Source organism: Python bivittatus, unplaced genomic scaffold, assembly GCF_059951505.1.
Source record: "Python bivittatus isolate LINGU-HERP-01145 unplaced genomic scaffold, Pbiv_v1 ctg000340_np1212, whole genome shotgun sequence".
Classification (NCBI taxonomy): Eukaryota; Metazoa; Chordata; class Lepidosauria; order Squamata; family Pythonidae; genus Python; species Python bivittatus.
The window spans coordinates 12,783,618-12,805,114 of record NW_028277056.1 but is presented as its reverse complement, the minus strand read 5'-3'; the positions used below and the strand labels follow the sequence as shown (position 1 = coordinate 12,805,114).

At 38.7% G+C, this 21,497-nt stretch overlaps 1 protein-coding gene across 2 annotated transcripts in view; it reads left to right on the top strand.

Moving 5' to 3' along the window:
• Positions 1–21,497, top strand: part of SESN3 (sestrin 3) — a 68,008-nt gene that overhangs the window by 29,646 nt on the left and 16,865 nt on the right. For both annotated transcript variants that reach the window (XM_088140594.1, XM_088140593.1), the window contains exons 2-5: positions 12,203–12,268; positions 16,825–17,022; positions 17,965–18,147; positions 19,441–19,677. In XM_088140594.1, the coding sequence (XP_087996720.1) occupies positions 12,203–12,268; positions 16,825–17,022; positions 17,965–18,147; positions 19,441–19,677 (684 nt within the window). The remainder of the gene's footprint in view (positions 1–12,202; positions 12,269–16,824; positions 17,023–17,964; positions 18,148–19,440; positions 19,678–21,497) is intronic.

Sequence of the window (21,497 nt, the reverse complement as noted above, 5' to 3'; positions counted from 1 at the left end):
TTTAAATCAGTGATCCCAAATCTCTTAGGATGGGTTGGCACATTTGGAATTTCCAAAGCATATTGTCCATGTTCTCTCAAAATGGCTGTCATGATGGGCATGGCCCATAACAGAACATCCATTTACTAGAAAGAAGACTGATATGAATGCTCCCCATGATTTCTTCTAGCTTCCCAAGATACTCTTTATATCTACCAGCTTACCTTTGCTTGGGTGGGCACTAGGCTATAGTTTCCCACCATTTTTTGTTGTTGTTGTTGAGAATGCTTATGAGACTAAGAAGCATTATATTACATTATATACATTATATATTACATTATATAATGCATTATATTGATCTTAGCCCAAAAGCTGAGAAACAATGAAAAGGCCTGAATGAAAATCTGGAAAATGTTACAGGCTGAGACTTTACAAAGTAGTATGCCAGCTTCCTATTTTATTTTAATTAAAGGAATTTTTAAAATTGTAAATCAGGTAGTTCAGAGCATAGTGCACCCCAAAGGAGAAGTCTACATGTACCTTAGTGCCTATGGGCACCACACTCCAGATCCAGCATTGACGATGGCGAAATTCTGGCTACAGTATATTACACCAGCCTAGAATTAGGAAGAATATGCTTTGTTTCTTTTTAATTAATTACATATTAATTAATTAATTAATATAACATAACAATTAGTATAACAACTTTATTAGTGAAGAACATTCATTGGTGTTCTCATCCAGATTCTGAAGTGGTCCAGCCCAGAATTCTGTTGCAACTAACTGTGCAGTAAATAGGATTATTTTGTCTGTTTTGGTTCTTGCTGTCCTTTTCATTTCATCTCCCCATCATGTCCCTTGAGAAACATGAGACATCCTAAGGCACATGGGAGGAGCCTAGAGTTGTAAATCCTGCCTAAGTTAGTTTATCTCCTGGAAGCTCGGCTGAGGCTGGCGTGGTGAGTTATGCTGATTACCAAGCTGTTTATGGCACCTGATTATGAGATCAATGTGCTGTATTACAATCTGTCCTGCATAGTTAACAGAAACATCACTGCTGTGATTGTCTCAAAGTTTTGAAAAATCTCTTAGCAGAAAGAAGTTAAATAAATCACCATTTATGTTCACTTACCAAACAGAAGAAAAGCTAGTGGATCATGAATAAAGTATATTAAAGCAGATCTCTTCAGATTATTTTTATGAAATAAAAGGTTGCATTGGAATCCTTGTAAGTTCATAGCTAGATAATAAATCAAGGAGAAAATAGGTTTTATAGGAGCTAAAGTGTGCATATTGTGGGAAAAATCGTTGACTACAACATCATGTTGAAGTGTCTTTGAAGAATTGAAGATTTGGGATCAGAGTTTTCTCTTCTGATAAAGTTGTATATTATTTAGATGACACAAAGTCCTTTTGGCTAACAATTAAGATAGGTTTCAAAGTTTCTCATTTTCAGCCGCATTTCATAACAAAAAGGTTCATTCTATTACAGCTAACAGCCTCTTCCCATGCTGCTTTCAAGAAAATGTATGTATGAACAGTATGTATGTATATATAAAAATATAAATAAATTAAACTTCAGAACTGGCTTTCAAACTACTGAAAGGGAGCAGTACAAAGATCAGCAAAATTCATTTGGTCAAGTATTCCATGTCATTGCTTTAAGCTGTATGTGTAATTTTTTGTTTATGCAGCTATTATACCAACCAAGTGTATGTAATTAGTATTACACCCACTGTTATGAGGTAGTGAGTTTGTATGGAGAAATATGACTTAATTGTTACAAAGGGGCAGTGTAGTCAACTGTCTGTTGCGCATGCCTGTACATAACCATTTCTGCCTTATTTGTCAGGCAGTTAACACTAGGGTAGACAACAAGGTACTGCAACTTTTTTATTTGTCCAAGTGTTTCCATGTGTGTTTTTTCCATATAACTTTGCAGTTACATCAAAGAAGAAAAGGATACAGTTAGATTGCTCAGGGTTAAACCTGTTCTCTGTGTCCATGACCTCAGCCCTTAAAGAACAAGCTTGTTTCTGTTTGAACATAGCTCCATTCTGGATCCTTTTGGGATTGGATCTCGTAGCGCTTTGGAAGTATGAGAACAGGCTCTTAGATGGAGACCAGTGGCACCTGCAACAGTATATAGCATGGAGTGTTTCTGTGCAGGATGCCAGTATAGCCTTGCTTCCTCTCAGGATTCTCTGTTCCATTTCCCATTTCTCCAGTTTTCTATTTTATTGATTCGCTATCTCTCTCCTTCCAGCCCTACCAACTGCTAGTCAGTCAACATCTTATACACCTCTTAATTAACTGTTTTGAAGTGCACCATCACTTCTAAAGGGTTTTTTTTTTTTGCACTGTAGCAAATCTTAATCTTCCCTCAAGCTTGTTGATACCTCCCTTTTTGTATGATCCCAATTTCACTACATAAGGATCCACAAAACATTGAATCTGCCATTAGTATGTTGCATGTTGCTCAAATATATGTTTATCTTTACTCTGCCTTGTTGGTTACTCATATCCAGCATCATCTGTCCCTCCCTCCCATCCTATCCGTGTCTTTTTGCTAAGTGTATTAATTACTCTCTATAGTCACCTAGCCACCATATAGTGAACACCATATACAGTGGAGCAAAAAAGTATTTAGTCAGCCACCAATTGTGCAAGTTCTCCCACTTAAAAAGATGAGAGAAGCCTGTAATTTTCATCATAGGTATACCTCAACTATGAGAGACAAAATGAGAAAAAAAATCCAGAAAATCACATTGTCTGATTTTTAAAAAATTTATTTGCAAATCATGGTGGAAAATAAGTATTTGGTCACCTACAAACAAGCAAGATGTCTGGCTCTCACAGACCTGTAACTACTTCTTTAAGAGGCTCCTCTGTCCTCCACTCGTTACCTGTAGTAATGGCACCTGTTTGACCTTGTTATCAGTATAAAAGACACCTGTCCACAACCTCAAACAGTCACACTCCAAACTCCACTATGGCCAAGACCAAAGAACTGTCAAAGGACACCAGAAACAAAATTGTAGACCTGCACCAGGCTGGGAAGACTGAATCTGCAATAGGCAAGCAGCTTGGTGTGAAGAAATCAACTGTGGGAGCAATAATTAGAAAATGGAAGACATATAAGACCACTGATAATCGCCCTTGATCTGGGGCTCCATGCAAGATCTCACCCCGTGGGGTCAAAATGATCACAAGAATGGTGAGCAAAAAATCCCAGAACCACACGGGGGGACCTAGTGAATGACCTGCAGAGAGCTGGGACCAAAGTAACAAAGGCTACCATCAGTAACACACTACGCCGCCAGGGACTCAAATCCTGCAGTGCCAGGCGTGTCCCCCTGCTTAAGCCAGTACATGTCTGGGCCCGTCTGAAGTTTGCTAGAGAGCATTTGGATGATCCAGAAGAGGATTGGGAGAATGTCATATGGTCAGATGAAACCGAAGTAGAACGTTTTGGTCTAAACTCAACTCGTCGTGTTTGGAGGAGAGAGAATGCTGAGTTGCATCCAAAGAACACCATACCTACTGTGAAGCATGGGGGTGGAAACATCATGCTTTGGGGCTGTTTTTCTGCAAAGGGACCAGGACGACTGATCCGTGTAAAGGAAAGAATGAATGGGGCCATGTATCGTGAGATTTTGAGTGAACACCTCCTTCCATCAGCAAGGGCATTGAAGATGAAACGTGGCTGGGTCTTTCAGCATGACAATGATCCCAAACACACCGCCCGGGCAACGAAGGAGTGGCTTCGTAAGAAGCATTTCAAGGTCCTGGAGTGGCCTAGCAAGTCTCCAGATCTCAACCCCATGGAAAACCTTTGGAGGGAGTTGAAAGTCCGTGTTGCCCAGCGACAGCCCCAAAACATCACTGCTCTACAGGAGATCTGCATGGAGGAATGGGCCAAAATACCAGCAACACTGTGTGAAAACCTTGTGAAGACTTACAGAAAACGTTTGACCTCTGTCATTGCCAACAAAGGATATATAACAAAGTATTGAGATGAACTTTTGATATTGACCAAATACTTATTTTCCACCATGATTTGCAAATAATTTTTTAAAAAATCAGACAATGTGATTTTCTGGATTTTTCCCCCCATTTTGTTTCTCATAGTTGAGGTATACCTATGATGAAAATTACAGGCCTCTCTCATCTTCTTAAGTGGGAGAACTTGCACAATTGGTGGCTGACTAAATACTTTTTTGCCCCACTGTAGTAGCCACATTTAACTGTGTAATAATTCAGTGAATCCAGTCCAGAGTTAAAGACAGAGCACTATTACCTTCACTTACTCTTAAAGAGAAAAAAATTGTTTGTTAGTGCCACCCACAAGGTAGAGAAAATCATAAAAGGCAGGATCCTTCTTGGCTCCCACCTCCATGAATATTTCCAAAAAGTACCATTTCAATTTATCCTTAATTTAAAAAAACTTATTTAAGCAGTCACTATAAAACCAGCACACGCTTCTGTTTATACGTCATGTCTCCTTCCTTGTTCTTTTGAACCAAAGAATTGTTTTTAATTTCTGAACATCTTAGATTGGCATAGCCTTGTAAAGAACTAATCTCCAGAATATCCATTTGGCTAACTAGGAATCTACTATTCAGGCTACCCTGAAATGAGATGGGAAAGTATTTCTGCATTACTGCTAAAGTTTTTGGAGTAAACAACATACAGCAAAAATATAAACTCCTTACATTTTCACATGGCATGGAGATTCAGCTCATCATGCCAGAAATTTTATTTTGCAAGTAGACATGACTATGGAAAATATAGCCAATAGGCAGATGCCATTAAATCACCAACCCATGCAAATGTTATTTTTAATTATGTACACTGGTAGATTCAAATGAACTTGAGCTCATATTTTTCTAATCCATTTTTTCATAGCAAAACAGTTTCATTCATGTCTACTGTTCTGTTTTGTTTTTGAATCCATGGTTGGGCAATGTCATTACTGGGACCAAACCAAATGTTCCAAAAAGTTTGTGAGCTTTTGATTTCTCCAGAGCTCATGTGGTATGAAAAAAGCAGAGAATGCTAGATCAATCCAGACGTTGCAGTTTTAAATCCTGTATTTTAGAACTGTGTCAAGGAAAGATTGCCTTCCAAATACAGAAGTGGTAGAAGCTGCAGACACCAAATTATCATCTATAGTTCTGGAGCACAGAAGCAATTACTGATCCCCATTTCTGAAAATATAGGCCTGACTGTAACCTATACCTCATACATCTCTTCAAGGATAAGGAACATATTTCTAGATAAGCAGAGAACAGAAATAAGGAGAAACATGGACGTCTTCATACAGTATTAGCACAGCTGGAGATTAACTTTAGGAGCTCTTTAGAAAAAGGCAGTCAAAGCCAAATTATTTAGCATTATTTAATGGTTGATCGGTAGAACTCTCAAAATGCAAACTTCTTCTCAGTCTTGTGGTAATAGATTATTCCACCTGAATAAATAAATATGGGGTTCTTGAAGACATAAAAAGCCACACTGACCCATTAAAAAAAAATCCTCTGTGATCCCCCCCCCCCCAGTTATTATTTCACAAATGAGGACATTAGATCTGTCATATTGGTAACAGTTTAATACAGTATTCCAGCTATGAGTAACCAGATGCCTCCAGGAGTAATGATTATCACAAGCCTAGATATGGAGGCAACAGTTCTCCCACATTGTTTGGAGAGGTGGAGGTTCCATTTCAGCTGTTGTGACTTGTAATTATTGGTAGGCTGAGTTTAATCCTTTCAAAAGCTATATGACCGAAAGTCCCCAAGAGGAAGTCATCCTGTGGTAGTAAACTTCATATGTTAATGATAAAAGTTACTCTGAACAAATCTCTCATAACATTTTTGTGATAGTTTCTCTCCTCCCTTGAAAAGAAAGATCCAGCTGAGCTACCTCAGTAGCTTCTGTTTGTTCATTTGCTCACATCTATGAATGGTACCTGTCCACCTGTCCTTCTAAAGCAGCAATTTTTGTTCTATTTTGAGGAAAGTGTGAATAGGAGGGTGTTTTCACTGACATGTCTGTGGTTGTGATCAGCCTTTGATCTTTATACTTGATATGCTATCCCACACATATAACTCAGGGCTGGGACAAGGCAGAGTAAATTAACAGCATAACTATTTTGTTGACTGTGGTCTAAAATTATACTAAGATTTTTTTCAATGTACAGGCACTCCTTGCACCATATTTTTATTAACCAGACTAGTCCCTTCTAAATGTGCACAACTAAAAGGTCCCATAATCTCCATGTGGCTGGCCTCAACTGGGAGCAGACTGATTTAAAGACACTTCAGAGAAACTTGGCTTGTACCCCTGATGAGATCAAGTTAGATGCTATGTAAAATACATGAACACATTTTATACTGCTTTTTTTAAAAAAAATCTTTTATGAGCCAAATTTGGGCTACAAGGATGGGGAGTTTAACACTTTTCCCTATATAGTTCTTCATGAAAATCTCCCCTCAGCTGCAAAGCTGTGGTTTATGCAAGATGTGTGGAGAAATAAAGGAGTCAATCACTTTGGAAGAGGTGGGTTTAACCAAAGCAGTAGTGTTATGGGAGATGGTTGAACCGCTCATTTCCTCAGATTTCCTTTTTGATCTAATTGGGCTACAGCAGTGGTTCTCAAAATTTACCCCTTTTTCTGGTATCAGATAATGTCATTAGCTCCACAGAAAAAACATACTGGCAATCCCAAACTGAATCCTCAACTCACAAACAAGCAATTACAAATTCTCCATTACCCCCCAGGATATGCCCAAATTATTCCCTTGGGGGTAATTACCCACAGTTTAAGAACCACTGGGCTATAGCAACTACTTTAAAAATATTAAAACCCAGCCATGTGAAATATACTCATACAATTCATGTATTTTTTCCTGTTCTCGTAATTTCTTAAAAATTCAGTAGAAGTGCATTTTTGAAATGGGCAGCTTCCTCTGTTTTTTTTTTTTTTTTTTTTAATTTTCATCAGTGCCCTGGATCTGCAAACATGTTATCGCTCCAACTCGCCAGGACAGGGGGTAGAAATTACAGTTTGACTTAAGGTGATTGGCTATACCCAAGAGACCAATTCACCCTCCTGTGTGCATAAACAGTATTAAAAATAATCTGAATGGAACTGAGAGCACCATCTCTTGCATGGTGTTATGAGTGTACGTATTTATGTTTATCTTTGCAGCATCTGCTAAGATGAATTTCCCTGCAGCCGAACTAGTTTGTTGTAGCAATAACTTGCTTAGTGCTGCCATCTAATGAGTTCCCCTTTGACTGATTTGCCAGAGACTCATCTGTTCCAGCTGCTCAGAAGTACTTCTTGCTTACCTAAACTGACATAAGTGTTGTTGTAATGCTCTGAAATACCATATAACAAACAAGTTTATGGTTCTGGTCTGCCCTTGACGTGGTGTTGCATGTTTTGTCTGACTTTCACTTGCAATAAAATGTGGGAAGCTGGCCCTTCTTGAATTAATAGTTTGAAGGCATTCACTGTTTTGTAATGCTTGCACCTTGATTTGTTCCTTCCCCCAAAAATAGAAACAATGCTCTGATGTAATTTAATATTATATATAGAAAAAACAACTTGGAGAAAGAGGTTGAAAGATTCACAACTGCTAATCCTGGGACCAAATTTAGCCTCTTTGGGGTTACCTAGCCAAGAATGCAATAGCTCTGTTGGTTGTCACTATAGAAGTCTCTTGACCCTCCTGTTTGGTATTCAGAGGAGGGGAACCAGAGATCACTGCATCATTGCTTCTTCAAAGGAAGTCTCCTAAAACTGATTCTTGATGGGGAGGAAGGCCCGAATATTTAAAATGCCAACCATACAGCCTATAGTTAATTTCTGAGCACTGTCCAAAATAAAGTAATACAACTGAAACTGCTGATTCTTCCTCTTTTCATTTATTTATTGTCCAGTATCTTTTTTAGAAAGTGAATCAGCGTTTGTGTTTCATATAGCAGGAAGATGGAATTCTGATAGCTCTGCATTGCATTCTTCCTTTATTTAATTTTTTTTCTCAAAAGCTGCATTTCATTAAAAAAAAACATTTTCCCCTTCAAAACATCCATTTCACCCATACCAATTTATATATTTCTGGAACTATAGCAATTAAAGAATGGCCCTGGCCCAGAGAACAGTTGGATCAGTAATGTAATTCCGTCTCTGAAGGTAGCAGGTCTGAACTTGTTTAGTACCTGGGTGGAATATTGTCTAGTGGGAGAGTAGGTTATATGAGGAATAATTTAAAATGCACACAAATGTACATATACATCCTTTGAACTCAAATATTTACTGTTTGATCAGGCTGGTAGTTTTGCTGGAAGTTTAAGTAGGGTTTTGAGAAGGTGATATCTCCAAAGTGACCTTCATGAAAGATGCTGTCTTACCTCCAAGTTAGTAATAGGAGAAATAAATTTACACTCTTCCTGTAACTGGATTTAGTCTATGTGCAGTCATTTGATGCTGACCCCCAACTACAGTTCTCGTGGCTAGTACTGTAATGATAAAGCCATAAACTAAATGATGGAATTGGCTACTGTAAAATAAGATAGACAGTATTTTAGATGACTAAGAAGTAATCAAATGCATTCATAAAGACATTCAGTGGGTCAGCTCTCTGAGAAACAACTATGGGCTTCCAAAAGTATTTGGAAAACCACCTTTGAGCAAAATGATGTTGTTGCTGTGGGGAAAAGTAGGAGGACCAAGTGCAGCATGCACCGCCTTGAGCATCTGCATGAAAAGCAAGATATTAATCAAATTAATAAATAAATCCCTGACTAGTTATATTAAGTCTGTCTCATTAAAATATTTTAATGAACTAGTCTCAGTATCTTGAGATGTTTACGTTCACTCCCATGTTCCCTAGATCCTGATGGATAATTTATGTAAACACTGTTGACCATTTTAATGCTGCAATTAGTTTATTAACATTATGTTTTGTATTCTGTATTAATGACCCCCCTCCCCTGCACTCAGTTAGAAAATGCTGTTCTGACCTTTTAAAATATAGGCAAAAGGCTAAATTTAATATCAACTGAGCATGTAGTTTAGCTTCCCATTAAAAAGAGAATGATAAGTTAAATCTGCTCCTTTATTTTCTCAACCACTACTTGCAGAAAAAAAGTGTTTTATACAGTATCTCTATCTCCCACTTTTTTAATGATGCAGATTGATAGGAGCTCCAGTGAATTTCAAATTGAGGTGAGAGTTGGATCCCTCATTTTTAGGATGCTGGGTTTTTGAAAAATCAAGTAGAAGCTCTTCATGTATTGGGGGTATAGCTTTGGAGATCAGTAGGAGTTAGTAACCACTTGCTGCTAGTATGAATCTAGACCTGGAGGGCACTTAAACATTGGTTTAGAGCAGTGTTTCTTGACCTCAGCAACTTTAAGATGTGTGGACATGCTAGCTAGGGAATTCTGGGAATTGAATTCCACACATGTTAAAGTTGCTGAGGTTGAGAAACACTGGTTTAGAGAGAACAGAACAAAAATGAATTTCTCAAACTCATGGAAATAGTCCAGCATACCCAAACAAAATGGCCAATGATTCTGCAGGTTAAAAATAAGGGGAGTTGTATTCTAACAGATCTGGAAGGCATCATGTTAGGAAAAGCTTCCACTGAGGGAAGGTTGAGATTGAGAAGGTGCTACATTTCAGGTTGATGTTCTGAATATTTAAATGTTGTTTTTGAACTTGAGAGTAAAGTGACAGAAAAAGAGAACACTCCAAGCAGCGAAACAAGGGAATTTTAAAATTAATAATCAGCTATCTTATGGAATAAGCATACTGTTCTGTACTTCTTCAACTCTAGTCCAAAATCTTTAAGAGTTGGAAACAATTTGCATTAATTCTTCACATCTGTTTTTTTCTGTCCAGCAAGCTTGACAGACATATTTTGACTTGGCAGTTCTTCACTGTCTTTTCTTTTTTCTTGTTGGAACTTGCTGCAGCTTATTTTTTTTTATACTTTCCAAGAATTGACATATTGTTCAACTGCCTTGGAGCATGTACTCATATTGTTGAGATGTCAGATTCGTTTATGTGCCCACCTGGAATAAAACACTCTAATCTTACAGCTGTCTTGCAAATGGCTGCCTGTAGTTAGTGAAAATTGCTATCAGACCAGAAGGGTTTCCAAATATCTTGTTTCTGTTTTGTCATATTACTGACATAACGATCTGTGGGCAGGTAGATTTTGGTGTGAAATAAATCTGACTTGTTTCAAGTGCTATGGTTAGAAACCTTTTGAATTTCGGCCTGTTTGCTGCTGGTTCCAGCAATACATTCATGTCAAAGATTTAAAAAAAAAAAAGATAATAGTTTCATAACTAAGTACTTTGTCCAGCACTTGTCTCTGGGGTTATGGCAGGTAGTTGTGGTAACAGATGTGCCATATACTATGCGCATCAGGCTCCCTATCCTTAAACAAGAGCTAGGTAAGAGAACAAGATAAACCAAGTTTCTGACCTGGGTTCATTCTGTTGGCAGAGGAGGAGAAACATGTCATCCTCTAAGTGCTGCTCAACTTAAGCTACCAACATCCCTCATCATTGACCATGCAAGGTAGAGTTGATAAAAATGGTAGTTCAGCAACATTTGGAGGATTATAGTTTCCTCACTTCCTATGATTTAGGAGCGTACACATAATGTACATAGAACACTTAGAGCTGTCTAATTTTGAGTCAGACAGTGGTCAGCCTTGATAGCCCAGTCTTTTTCAGACTAAAGGTCACATTTGGCCTTTGAGAAGCATTAATTCAGGGAGCACATTCCAACCTGTGGTCTGATCAGGACAAAGAAAAAGAAGTAAGATTTTGATTTAATTAAATACAGTTAATGTGATTATTCTTCATATTTTAAATAATTTTCTCTTTCTATCATATTAACAATCACAGTTGGTATGGAGGTCTTATCCAAATCTGGAGGACAGCTGAGATTATATATTTGAACTAGCCCATTGTGATTGGCTGCTGGTGTCCAGTTTTTCACAATAGGGATCTTTCTAGCCCTGCCTAAAGAGGCTAGAGATGGCCCACCTGCTCTAACACTGAGCTGTGGCCCATCTCCAATAAGCATATGGTCTGTTTTTAAGAAATCAATTTTGTGTGCAGACTGTGATGTTGTTTGCATCCTGTCATTAGTGTACATACCCCTTTAATATTATAGGGAAGATTGGGGATGAAAGAAAGAATACTATAGCAGGCATGACTGAAGAGACATTGGGGGATTTTATTTTAATTGAGAGTGGAGTTTAAGAAATTAAGCCAAAGATTTTATGGAAACAGTGCATTTTGAAAAGGAATGCAAAAGGTTGAGGGGTAGTATGTGTGGGGGAAGAGAATTTTAGCCATAAGGAGCACCAAGGGAAAGTGGATAGAATTGTTTGAGAGCAGATAACCAGGAACTAGAGGCTAGAGGTGACACTGATGATTATAATGAGAAATAAACAAAGTGAACCCAGGTCTGGAATTTGGGTGGGTGGAGTACAAGGAAATGGCATGTTGAATCATTCTGCATTCCCATTGTTTCTCTTGCAGTAAGTTATCTCTTCCCAAATAATAATTTGCCATAATAATTGGCCATCAGGATCTTAATGTACATGGAAAGGTGTGGCTGTGTGATTCCTGTAGCTATTGAGTTAATGTTACATGTTTGCTTTTAATACTATCTTGGAATCAGAATTTAGTCAAAAAGGAAATCTATAAATATAAAAATAAATAGGTTCTTTTGTGGCACTGTGGTTTTGACAGTGCTATAGTATGCTTTTTTTAAAAAATGGGATAGCCGACTGGACCAGATTTTTTATGAATTTCTAGACCACTTGTTGTTCCTTCTGTGATTACCTTTATCTTTTTTCTTCCTACAGCATTATCCATTCTATCCAGTATGCCATCTCTGCAGCTGGGTTGGAACAATGGAAGTTGATTAGGAAGGTGGCATTCACAGAATGTTCTTTTTTCAAAACAAAGAAGGTCACCAAAAAAGGGTTTGTGGGACATGCCATGGAAGAATGTCATTCTCTGACCTCTTACATTGGTTAATCAAGAGATGAGATATTAAAAGATAGCCATAGGTTTCATAACAGTTTTGCAGTCAATCTGATGCTTTACCACCTGGAAATCTTAATATTGAACAAGACACAAGTAAAGTTATGCTAAATATTGCATCTGTTACTTTCTTTCACAGGAAAAGAAAATCAGAGTATCTCTGCCTTTAACAAGAGGACCAAGTGCCTTTATACCAGAGAAGGAAGTAAGTTCTATCTATCTATCTGTCTGTCTGTCTATCTATTTATCTATCTATGAACATGAAGTGACAAAGCAGTATAAGGAGATTTATAGCCCTACTGAATAATTTCCACCATGGTCATTTCAATTTCTGGAACGTCCCAACAATTTAAAATCTCAATTTTGAATCAAGCTATTGAGGTGTTGGCTTAGTCTGATGTATATGAAATCCAGAAGAATAGTTGGCTTAGTCTTTGGTAGCAAAGCTTACAAAAAATCCTATTTTTTCTGTTGTGAATTAAAATAGTTATTTTGAACCCTGGTATTTATATATTTGATTAAAAATGTTTTGAATGTTCTTGGTTGTTAAGGATGTTTCAGCTTAAGTAGACTGCGGGTTATGAATATTTATGCCATGTTAAATTTCACATTTTAAAAATGGTCTAAGATTCTTTAGCTTTTTGACAAAAAAAAAACTATCAAAGAGGAAGAAGATGGGGAGGAAGATAAATTTGAAAATAATATGAATCTACATCTGAGTTGTAATAGATCTTTATCTGTGCCTGCTGCACAGGACCCCTTCATGGATCACTGCCTTGTCGTGGCGAAGGGGCTTGCGTAACTCAGTGAAGCCATGAGCTATACCGTGCAGGGCCACCCAAGACGGACAGGTCATGACAGAGAGTTCTGACAAAATGTGGTCCACTGGAGAAGGAAATGGCAACCCACTCCAGTATCCTTGCCAAGAAAACCCCATGGACAATGTTAAAAGGCTAAAAGATATGATGCCGGAAGATGAGCCCCTCAGGTCGGAAGGTGTCCAATATGCTACTGGGGAAGAGCGGAGGGCATTTCCAAGTAGCTCCAGAAAGAGTGAAGCGGCTGGGCCAAAGCCGAAAGGACGTTCAGCTGTGGATGTATCTGGAAGCGAAAAGAAGGTCCGATGCTGTAAAGAACAATATTGTATAGGTACCTGGAATGTAAGATCTATGAACCAAGGCAAGCTGGATGTGGTCAAACATGAGATGACAAGATTGAACGTCGACATCTTGGGAATCAGCGAACTGAAATGGACGGGAATGGGTGAATTTAATTCGGGTGACCATTATATCTACTACTGTGGGCAAGAAACCCTTAGAAGAAATGGAGTTGCACTCATAGTCAATAAGAGAGTGGGAAAGGCAGTAATGGGGTACAACCTCAAAAACGACAGAATGATCTCAGTGCGTATCCAAGGCAAACCATTCAATATCACAGTCATCCAAGTCTATGCCCCAACCACTGATGCTGAAGAAGCTGAAGTTGACCGCTTCTATGAAGACCTACAACACCTTCTAGAACTAGCACCAAAAAAAGATGTCCTTTTCATCATAGGGGATTGGAATGCTAAAGTAGGAAGTCAAGGAGTAATCGGAATAACAGGCAAATTTGGCCTTGGAGTACAAAATGAAGCAGGGCAAAGGCTAATAGAGTTCTGTCAAGAGAACAAGCTAGTCATAGCAAACACTCTTTTCCAACAACACAAGAGACGACTCTACACATGGACATCACCAGATGGTCAATACCGAAACCAGATTGATTATATACTTTGCAGCCAAAGATGGAGAAGCTCTATACAGACAGCAAAAACAAGACCAGGAGCTGACTGTGGCTCAGATCATGAGCTTCTTACTGCAAAATTTAGGCTTAAATTGAAGAATGTAGGGAAAACCACTAGACCACTCAGGTATGACTTAGATCATATTCCTTGTGAGTACACAGTGAAGGTGATGAATAGATTTAGAGGATTAGATTTGGTAGACAGAGTGCCTGAAGAACTATGGACGGAGGTCCGTAACATTGTACAGGAGGCAGCAACTAAAACCATCCCAAAGAAAAAGAAATGCAAGAAAGCAAAATGGCTGTCTGATGAGGCTTTACAAATAGCTGTGGAAAGAAGGAATGCGAAAAGCAAGGGTGAAAGGGAAAGATATAAGCAGCTGAATGCAGATTTCCAGAGAATAGCCAGGAGAGATAAGAAGGCCTTCTTAAATGAACAATGCAAAGAAATTGAGGAAAACAATAGAATGGGGAAGACTAGAGATCTCTTCAAGAAAATTGGAGATATGAAAGGAACGTTTAGTGCAAAGATGGGCATGATAAAGGACAAAAAGGCAGGGACCTAACAGAAGCAGAAGAGATTAAGAAGAGGTGGCAAGAATACACAGAAGAACTATACAAGAAAGATCTTAATGTCCCTGATGTCCACGCTGGTGTGATCACTGACCTTGAGCCAGACATCCTAGAGAGTGAAGTCAAGTGGGCCTTAGGAAGCATTGCTAACAACAAAGCTAGTGGAGATGACAGGATTCCAGCTGAGTTATTTAAAATACTAAAAGATGATGGTGTTAAAGTGCTGCACTCAATATGCCAGCAAGTTTGGAAAACGCAACAGTGGCCACGGGATTGGAAAAGGTCAGTTTACGTTCCAATTCCAAAGAAGGGCAACGCCAAAGAATGCTCAAACTATCGCACAATTGCACTCATTTCACATGCTAGCAAGGTTATGCTCAAAATCCTACAAGCTAGGCTTCAGCAATATATGAACCGAGAACTACCGGATGTACAAGCTGGGTTTCGAAGAGGCAGAGGAACTAGAGATCAAATCGCCAACATTCGCTGGATCATGGAGAAAGCACGAGAGTTCCAGAAAAATATCTACTTCTGCTTCATTGACTATGCAAAAGCCTTTGATTGTGTGGATCACAACAAACTGTGGCAAATTCTTAAAGAGATGGGAATACCAGACCACCTTACCTGTCTCCTGAGAAATTTGTATGCGGGCCAAGAAGCAACAGTTAGAACCGGTCACGGAACAACCGATTGGTTCAAAATAGGGAAAGGTGTACGACAAGGCTGTATACTGTCACCCTGCTTATTTAACCTATATGCAGAGTACATCATGAGAAATGCCAGGCTGGAAGAATCACAAGCCGGAATTAAGATTGCAGGGAGAATCATCAACAACCTCAGATATGCGGACGATACCACCCTAATGGCAGAAAGTGAAGAAGAACTAAAGAGCCTCTTGATGAGGGTGAAAGAGGAGAGTGCAAAAGCTGGCTTGAAACTCAACATTAAAAAAACTAAGATCATGGCATCTGGACCCATCAATTCCTGGCAAATAGAAGGGGTAGAAATGGAAGCAGTAACAGACTTCATTTATTTGGGCTCCAAGATCACCGCAGACGGAGACTGCAGCCATGAAATTAAAAGACTCTTGCTCCTTGGGAGGAAAGCTATGGCAAGCCTAGATAGCATATTAAAAAGCAGAGACGTCACCTTGCCGACAAAGATCCGCATAGTCAAAGCTATGGTTTTTCCAGTAGTAATGTATGGCTGTGAGAGCTGGACCATAAAAAAGGCCGAGCGCCGAAGAATTGATGCCTTTGAACTGTGGTGCTGGAGAAGACTCTTAAGAGTTCCCTGGACTGCTAGGAGGTCAAACCAGTCAATCTTAAAGGAAATCAACCCTGATTGCTCATTGGAAGGATCGATAATGAAGCTCAAGCTCAGATATTTTGGCCACCTAATGCGAAGAGAGATCTCTTTGGAGAAGACCCTGATGCTGGGAAAGATTGAAGGCAAAAGGAGAAGAGGACGGCAGAGGATGAGATGGTTAGATAGCGTCACTGAAGCAATGAGCATGAAACTGAGCAAACTCAGGGAGGCAGTGAAGGACAGGAAGGCCTGGCGCAATATGGTTCATGGGGTCACGAAGAGTCGGACACGACTTAACGACTAAACAACAACAACAACAAAGCTGCACAGGAATCTCCCAAATTATGCAATGCAAGCACATGGCACTGTTAAAATAAGTTTTTTTGGTTTGTTAAGGAAAAATTACAATAAAACTGCAGGTAAGTAGTCAGAATGTGGGAAGACAGAAACAGAGCAGTAGTTTCTTAGCAGTGGCTTAGGAATGATGGAATGGCTAGGGAAAACCTGTCTGGCCACTTCACTGATGGATTTGAATTCTGTTTGGTTCTCACATAATGTAAGCCATAATGTAGTTGTTTACTTATGGCAGCATAGACTGATTCTAAAAAGAACCATAGGGACTCTGGCAATTTCAATCTATGGCTTTTGATTTACAAATCCTGTCGTATTTTATTTTGCTGTATCTGAACTTAGAATTCTGGCTCATATTTGTTCTTTGCTCTACCCACTTCTTCTGGTATTAGCAAAAAAGCTAGAAGAACAAACAGATTATTTATCTGCAGGACTGACACTAGCTTTGTTCAACAAATCTTAGTTTAGCATTATGCTAAACGTCATAGGATAAACTACTGTGTTTCTTCAGATGGCCTTTGGTGCACCTGAAATTCTATCATACTATGGCTGCTATTCTATGTATGATTTGTTTTTGGTTTTTTAATTACTTTTGGGATAATAATATATATTTTTTAAACTCTTTAACTAAATCTTGTTTAAACTACCACACATGCTTCTCCTTAAAGCGTGTCTTGGAATAATTATTTATAGGCTATAAAATTAAATCAAATTAATAATGTCTTCCTTGCTTTTGAACTTTCTCCAAAGGTTATGCAAGCCAATAGTTTGAATGAACGTATGCATCTGCTTGTGGAAGAATATTCTATGTCTGGTCACCTGGACAACATCACTCAGGTCATGAGTTTACACACTCAGTACCTGGAGTCTTTTCTTCGCAGTCAATTTTACATGTTGCGTGTGGATGGTCCTCTTCCTTTGCCCTACCGGCACTACATAGCAATCATGGTAAGCCCTAAAGAAGTCTACCTCTTCTTGATTCATCTCCTGTCATAATTTCATTAGTATATTTTCCACGACTGTTGTAAGTTAGAGCAAGTGTCGCCTTCTTCTGAACTAAGAGGGGATAACAGCATCACCCAAATCGAGTTGATCTTTTCCTTTAAGAGCTGGAAATCTAGCTGCTGGACCTGAGGTCCTGAAATGAAAATATTAACTGAAAGGATTATGAATTCAGCCTATAGTTACAATCACTATATACCTGGTCTACAGCCATAGATGGAGTTTCTTCACTCTAACAATTTACAGGGAGTATATGCTTTGTTCACTCAAAATGAGATTGTTGTGAGCCACCTAGGATCACTGTGTGAGATATACAGCCACATAAGTGCTCTGAATTCTGCACTTGGAATCAATTAAAACTATAATCTATAGTTTTCAGAAACCAAATTTTGCAGTAGCTAAAATACAATATTTTCAGCATTCATAAAGATTTTTTCCAGTAGTGGTGTTGGGAGGGGTATGGCTGGATAATAGCAGTTTTCTGAAAGCCACAATGAATTCATGGGAAAAGCAAGATTTGAACAAATGGCTTCTAAACTTACAGCTCTCTGTCATGATTGTTATGGCAGAGTTCATTTCTTCTCCAGTATATTCATGTAGGGGGTACACATGACTTTAGCTGTTTCAGGTTTGGCCGCACTCATGTTCTGCATAAACAATATATTTATAGTTCACACATCTTCCTTTTTGTTAAAACAGTTGCAGTGAAATTTCTTGTAAGTTTTTGTTGTGGAAACACTTGAATGCAGGGTTCTCTCTTCCCTGCTGTAAAGCTATTTTTTCTCTTACATCTGCCTACATATTTTCCATCTCTTACCATAAGAGGGACAGGCAGCTGTTGGTTAGCCACCATTGCAGCCCATCTGCCTCTTTGGGTTTTATCTTTAGGCTGCTGCCAGGCACCAATGTTCCTACCTAATAAATACACATGTGGAAGAGTTTCTGAAGACTGGAGGGATACCAGAATGGCTGAATGGCTTAGAGTACATTCCTCAAAGGCTGAAAAATCTGAACGAAATCAACAAGCTGCTTGCACACCGACCTTGGCTGGTTTCCAAAGAGCACATTCAGGTATTTTTTTAGAATTGGCTGGAGAGGGCAAGCCAGATGTTCAAGCTTTTGCATGTGCCAAAATCATAGCTTTTGCTAGGATTTGATGGGAATAGGATCTCCTTACAACTTTCTTTGGAACTTGAGCTCTGTGGCATCTTTCTGTAAATCAGAAGTTGTCACCAAGTCAAGGAACAGAAAAGCAGTCAGAAGAAGCATTTATAGAGGGGGCATCTCTCCTGTCAATGCCTCCTCCTAAAGCTGTTTTTCCTGTTTGGTTGAGGGGTTTGGGGGCGTTGTTATTAAAAGATCTGTCAGGCCATTGGGGAGTGTGTTTGTTTATTTCCTTTCAAAGGAGGAAGAGATTTGCAGGCATGGTTTGGCATCCAGGTGAGCAAAGCTGCACCTATTGAAACTCCTTCTTGCATATCTAAGTCATGTTGTAATGCATGGAAAGCAATAAGTTGCCCCTTGTACAGGGAGCAAGACAGAGCTAAAAGAGAAAGGTGTTTATGCTTTTGACTTTCTCAGAAGAGAACTGGGTACCTCACATTTACAGGCAGAGAGCAGCTATAGCTTGCCTTCCTGCTGTTCCACTTGAAATAGCCGGATGATTAAACTGTAAAATACCTTAAAGCAGGCATGCGCAAGACTGAGGCCACCCTTGCCCTTTCAATGGCACACTAGGGGCAAGACTCCAGTAAGTGGCAAGGCCAGAATAAAATCAATCTTGATTTAAATTAATTTACTTTTAAAGGTAATCACTTTAAATTAAATGAGTTAAATCTACTTATTATGACTGTTGCCTTTTTATTTACAATGCTTCCCTTTCACATTAAAAAAATCCTATCACCTTTGGAAGGATTCTGACTGTGGAGCAAATGTAGCCGGGGAACCTTTATCTATAAATGTTCCGTGTGGGACATAGCCAACATGCAATGTTTGACATTTGCAATCATCATTTTTGCTCAAAGTTGGGGAGACAGCAGGCACTGAGCTTTTTTATTTAAAAAAGAATCTGCCTGAGATATCAAAGCATCTAATTACAGTCCTGGTTAAATGCTAAAGAGTCTTGTTCTTCCCCCTTTGATTTATATTTTGCAGTAGAAAGGTTGGAAAAACCTCAGGATCTCTGAATTGTGCTGCAATGATTCAAGGAGATTAGGCTAGAAGGCCTTCTGGCATGCTTTGGTTTTGCTGCTTCCAACTCAGAAATTAAAATTCAACAGAGGAAAACATATTCTGCCAGTTTCCTGTGCCTATATCTAACATAAATTCACATATGTACTGTTTTTTCCCTTTGTTTTGTTTCAGAAACTTGTTAAGACAGGGGAAAATAATTGGTCTCTTCCTGAACTGGTGCATGCTGTGGTCCTTTTGGCACATTATCACGCTCTGGCAAGTTTTGTCTTTGGTAGTGGCATCAACCCAGAGAGGGATTTTGGTACCTCAAACGGCTACCGGCTCATATCGGTTAACAACTTCTGCGTCTGTGATCTCGCCAATGACAACAACATTGAAAACGCATCCCTCAAGAGTAACAGCTTTGGGGTTAGTGTTTGAAGATTGTTCATTTCTTTTTTCTCATCTCACTTTTGTTGATGTTATAAAAGCTGGCTTAGAAGGGGAGATCATTCCTGCTTACAGTTTTCTCTTGTGTCTATCAGCACGAGGAATGTGGGAACCAAAATGCAAATCACAGCAAAACTAGGATCAAGGGTTGGAGAACAGGGTGGAGAGCAGGGACTGAAAAGTCAACAGAGAGGTTAGCCAGTTGAGAAAACATTGCTGGGATATAGATGCAGGCAAGTCAGCAGAGATTCTGAAGAAATGACCCATAGGAAGTGTTAGGGAAGGGAGGGGGCAGCATTTCCCAACAAAGAGCACCCTTTTAAATTGCTGGGCCATAGCGATTTCCTTCTTACATCAAAAATATAATTGTATCCCAAACTGGAAAGAAAAATAAAAGTATTTCTAAACTTAACAGAAAATTTGCTCAGCTAAAATAGTATCTCTTAAATGAAGGGTAACTTCCCTTAAGTCTACTTTTGGATGTACATGTGGTTTTGTTACACAGACTGAAAAAAAATAACAAAGTTTCCTAGACTGAAGGAACCATAAAGATTTATTTCATTATTTCAAACAACTAGACATGACTGAGACCAATTCCCCACTGCTGATTTGTAGCTACACTCAGCCATTGCTGAAGTGATGCAAAACTGTCTTCATCGCTATTATTTTGGCACAACGATGGTTGGAGGACTGTAGAAGATGCTAGTGGGAAAATGACATGACAAGCCAAATTTTAAATTTCTTATTAAAATTGATGCCAGCTATATTTACAAAATCTTTCCAGGGTGGATCTAAGTGCTAATCAGAGATGAGTAATATTAAATGCCAGGCTTTTGATTGCAGAAGCAGTCTTTAAAATTTCTAACAGCTAAGCTAGACTTTAATCTTGGCTGAACATTTAGAAGCCAAAGGAAGAAGAAACACAAATTAATATAGAAGAAGGCTTTAATCTTTCCCCCTCCCATTATATTTCTTCTTCCCTAGCCATGGTAGACAAATTACTGAGAAAATAGTTGAGATACAGCCATATAGCTGGAAATACCATTTAGGCCACTGGGTCCAAACCACTGTTTCATGCAAAAATCCAAATTAAAGAATCCAGAACAGATGGTTGTCCAGTCTCACTTTGAACATATCCAGTGCAGGGGAGTCTACTACGTTTCTTAATGATTGGTGCTGCTGTGGAACTGATCTTACCGCTCCAACATTTTGTCTAACATAGAATAGGAATCTGCTTCATTAAACTTAAATCCATTATTCTGTGTCTTATACTCTTTGACAATAGATAATAGGTCTTGATCTTCCCACATGACATCCTTTCAGGTATTTGAGCAGTGCAAACATACACCTCCTTGGTCTTCTGTTTTCAAGAGTAAACATACCCAGCTTCTTCAATCTCTATTCAGTAGATTTAATTCTTTTGAAACTGCCTTTTCTGAACATGTACCAGCATCTCTGAATCCCTCTTTAAATGTGATGCTCAGAACTAGACATGGGATTAAAGACACTATCAGAATAACATACAATAAAATGAAAACCTATCAGCTTTTAGAGATTTAGAAATGATTCTCTGTTGATCCAGTTTGAAATTGCATTTGCAGATTTTGAAGCCAGTTCACATTGATGACTTATATTCAGTTTGCAAACAAATAAGATTCCGAGACCTTTTTTCCAATTACTGTTACCAAGGCAGGTGTATCAGTGCATCTGAATTATTTTCCTGAAGTGAAGAATTTTATATTTGTCTTTGTTAAATTCCATTCTGTTATTTTCAGCTCATTTCTAAGGTAATTTTTATT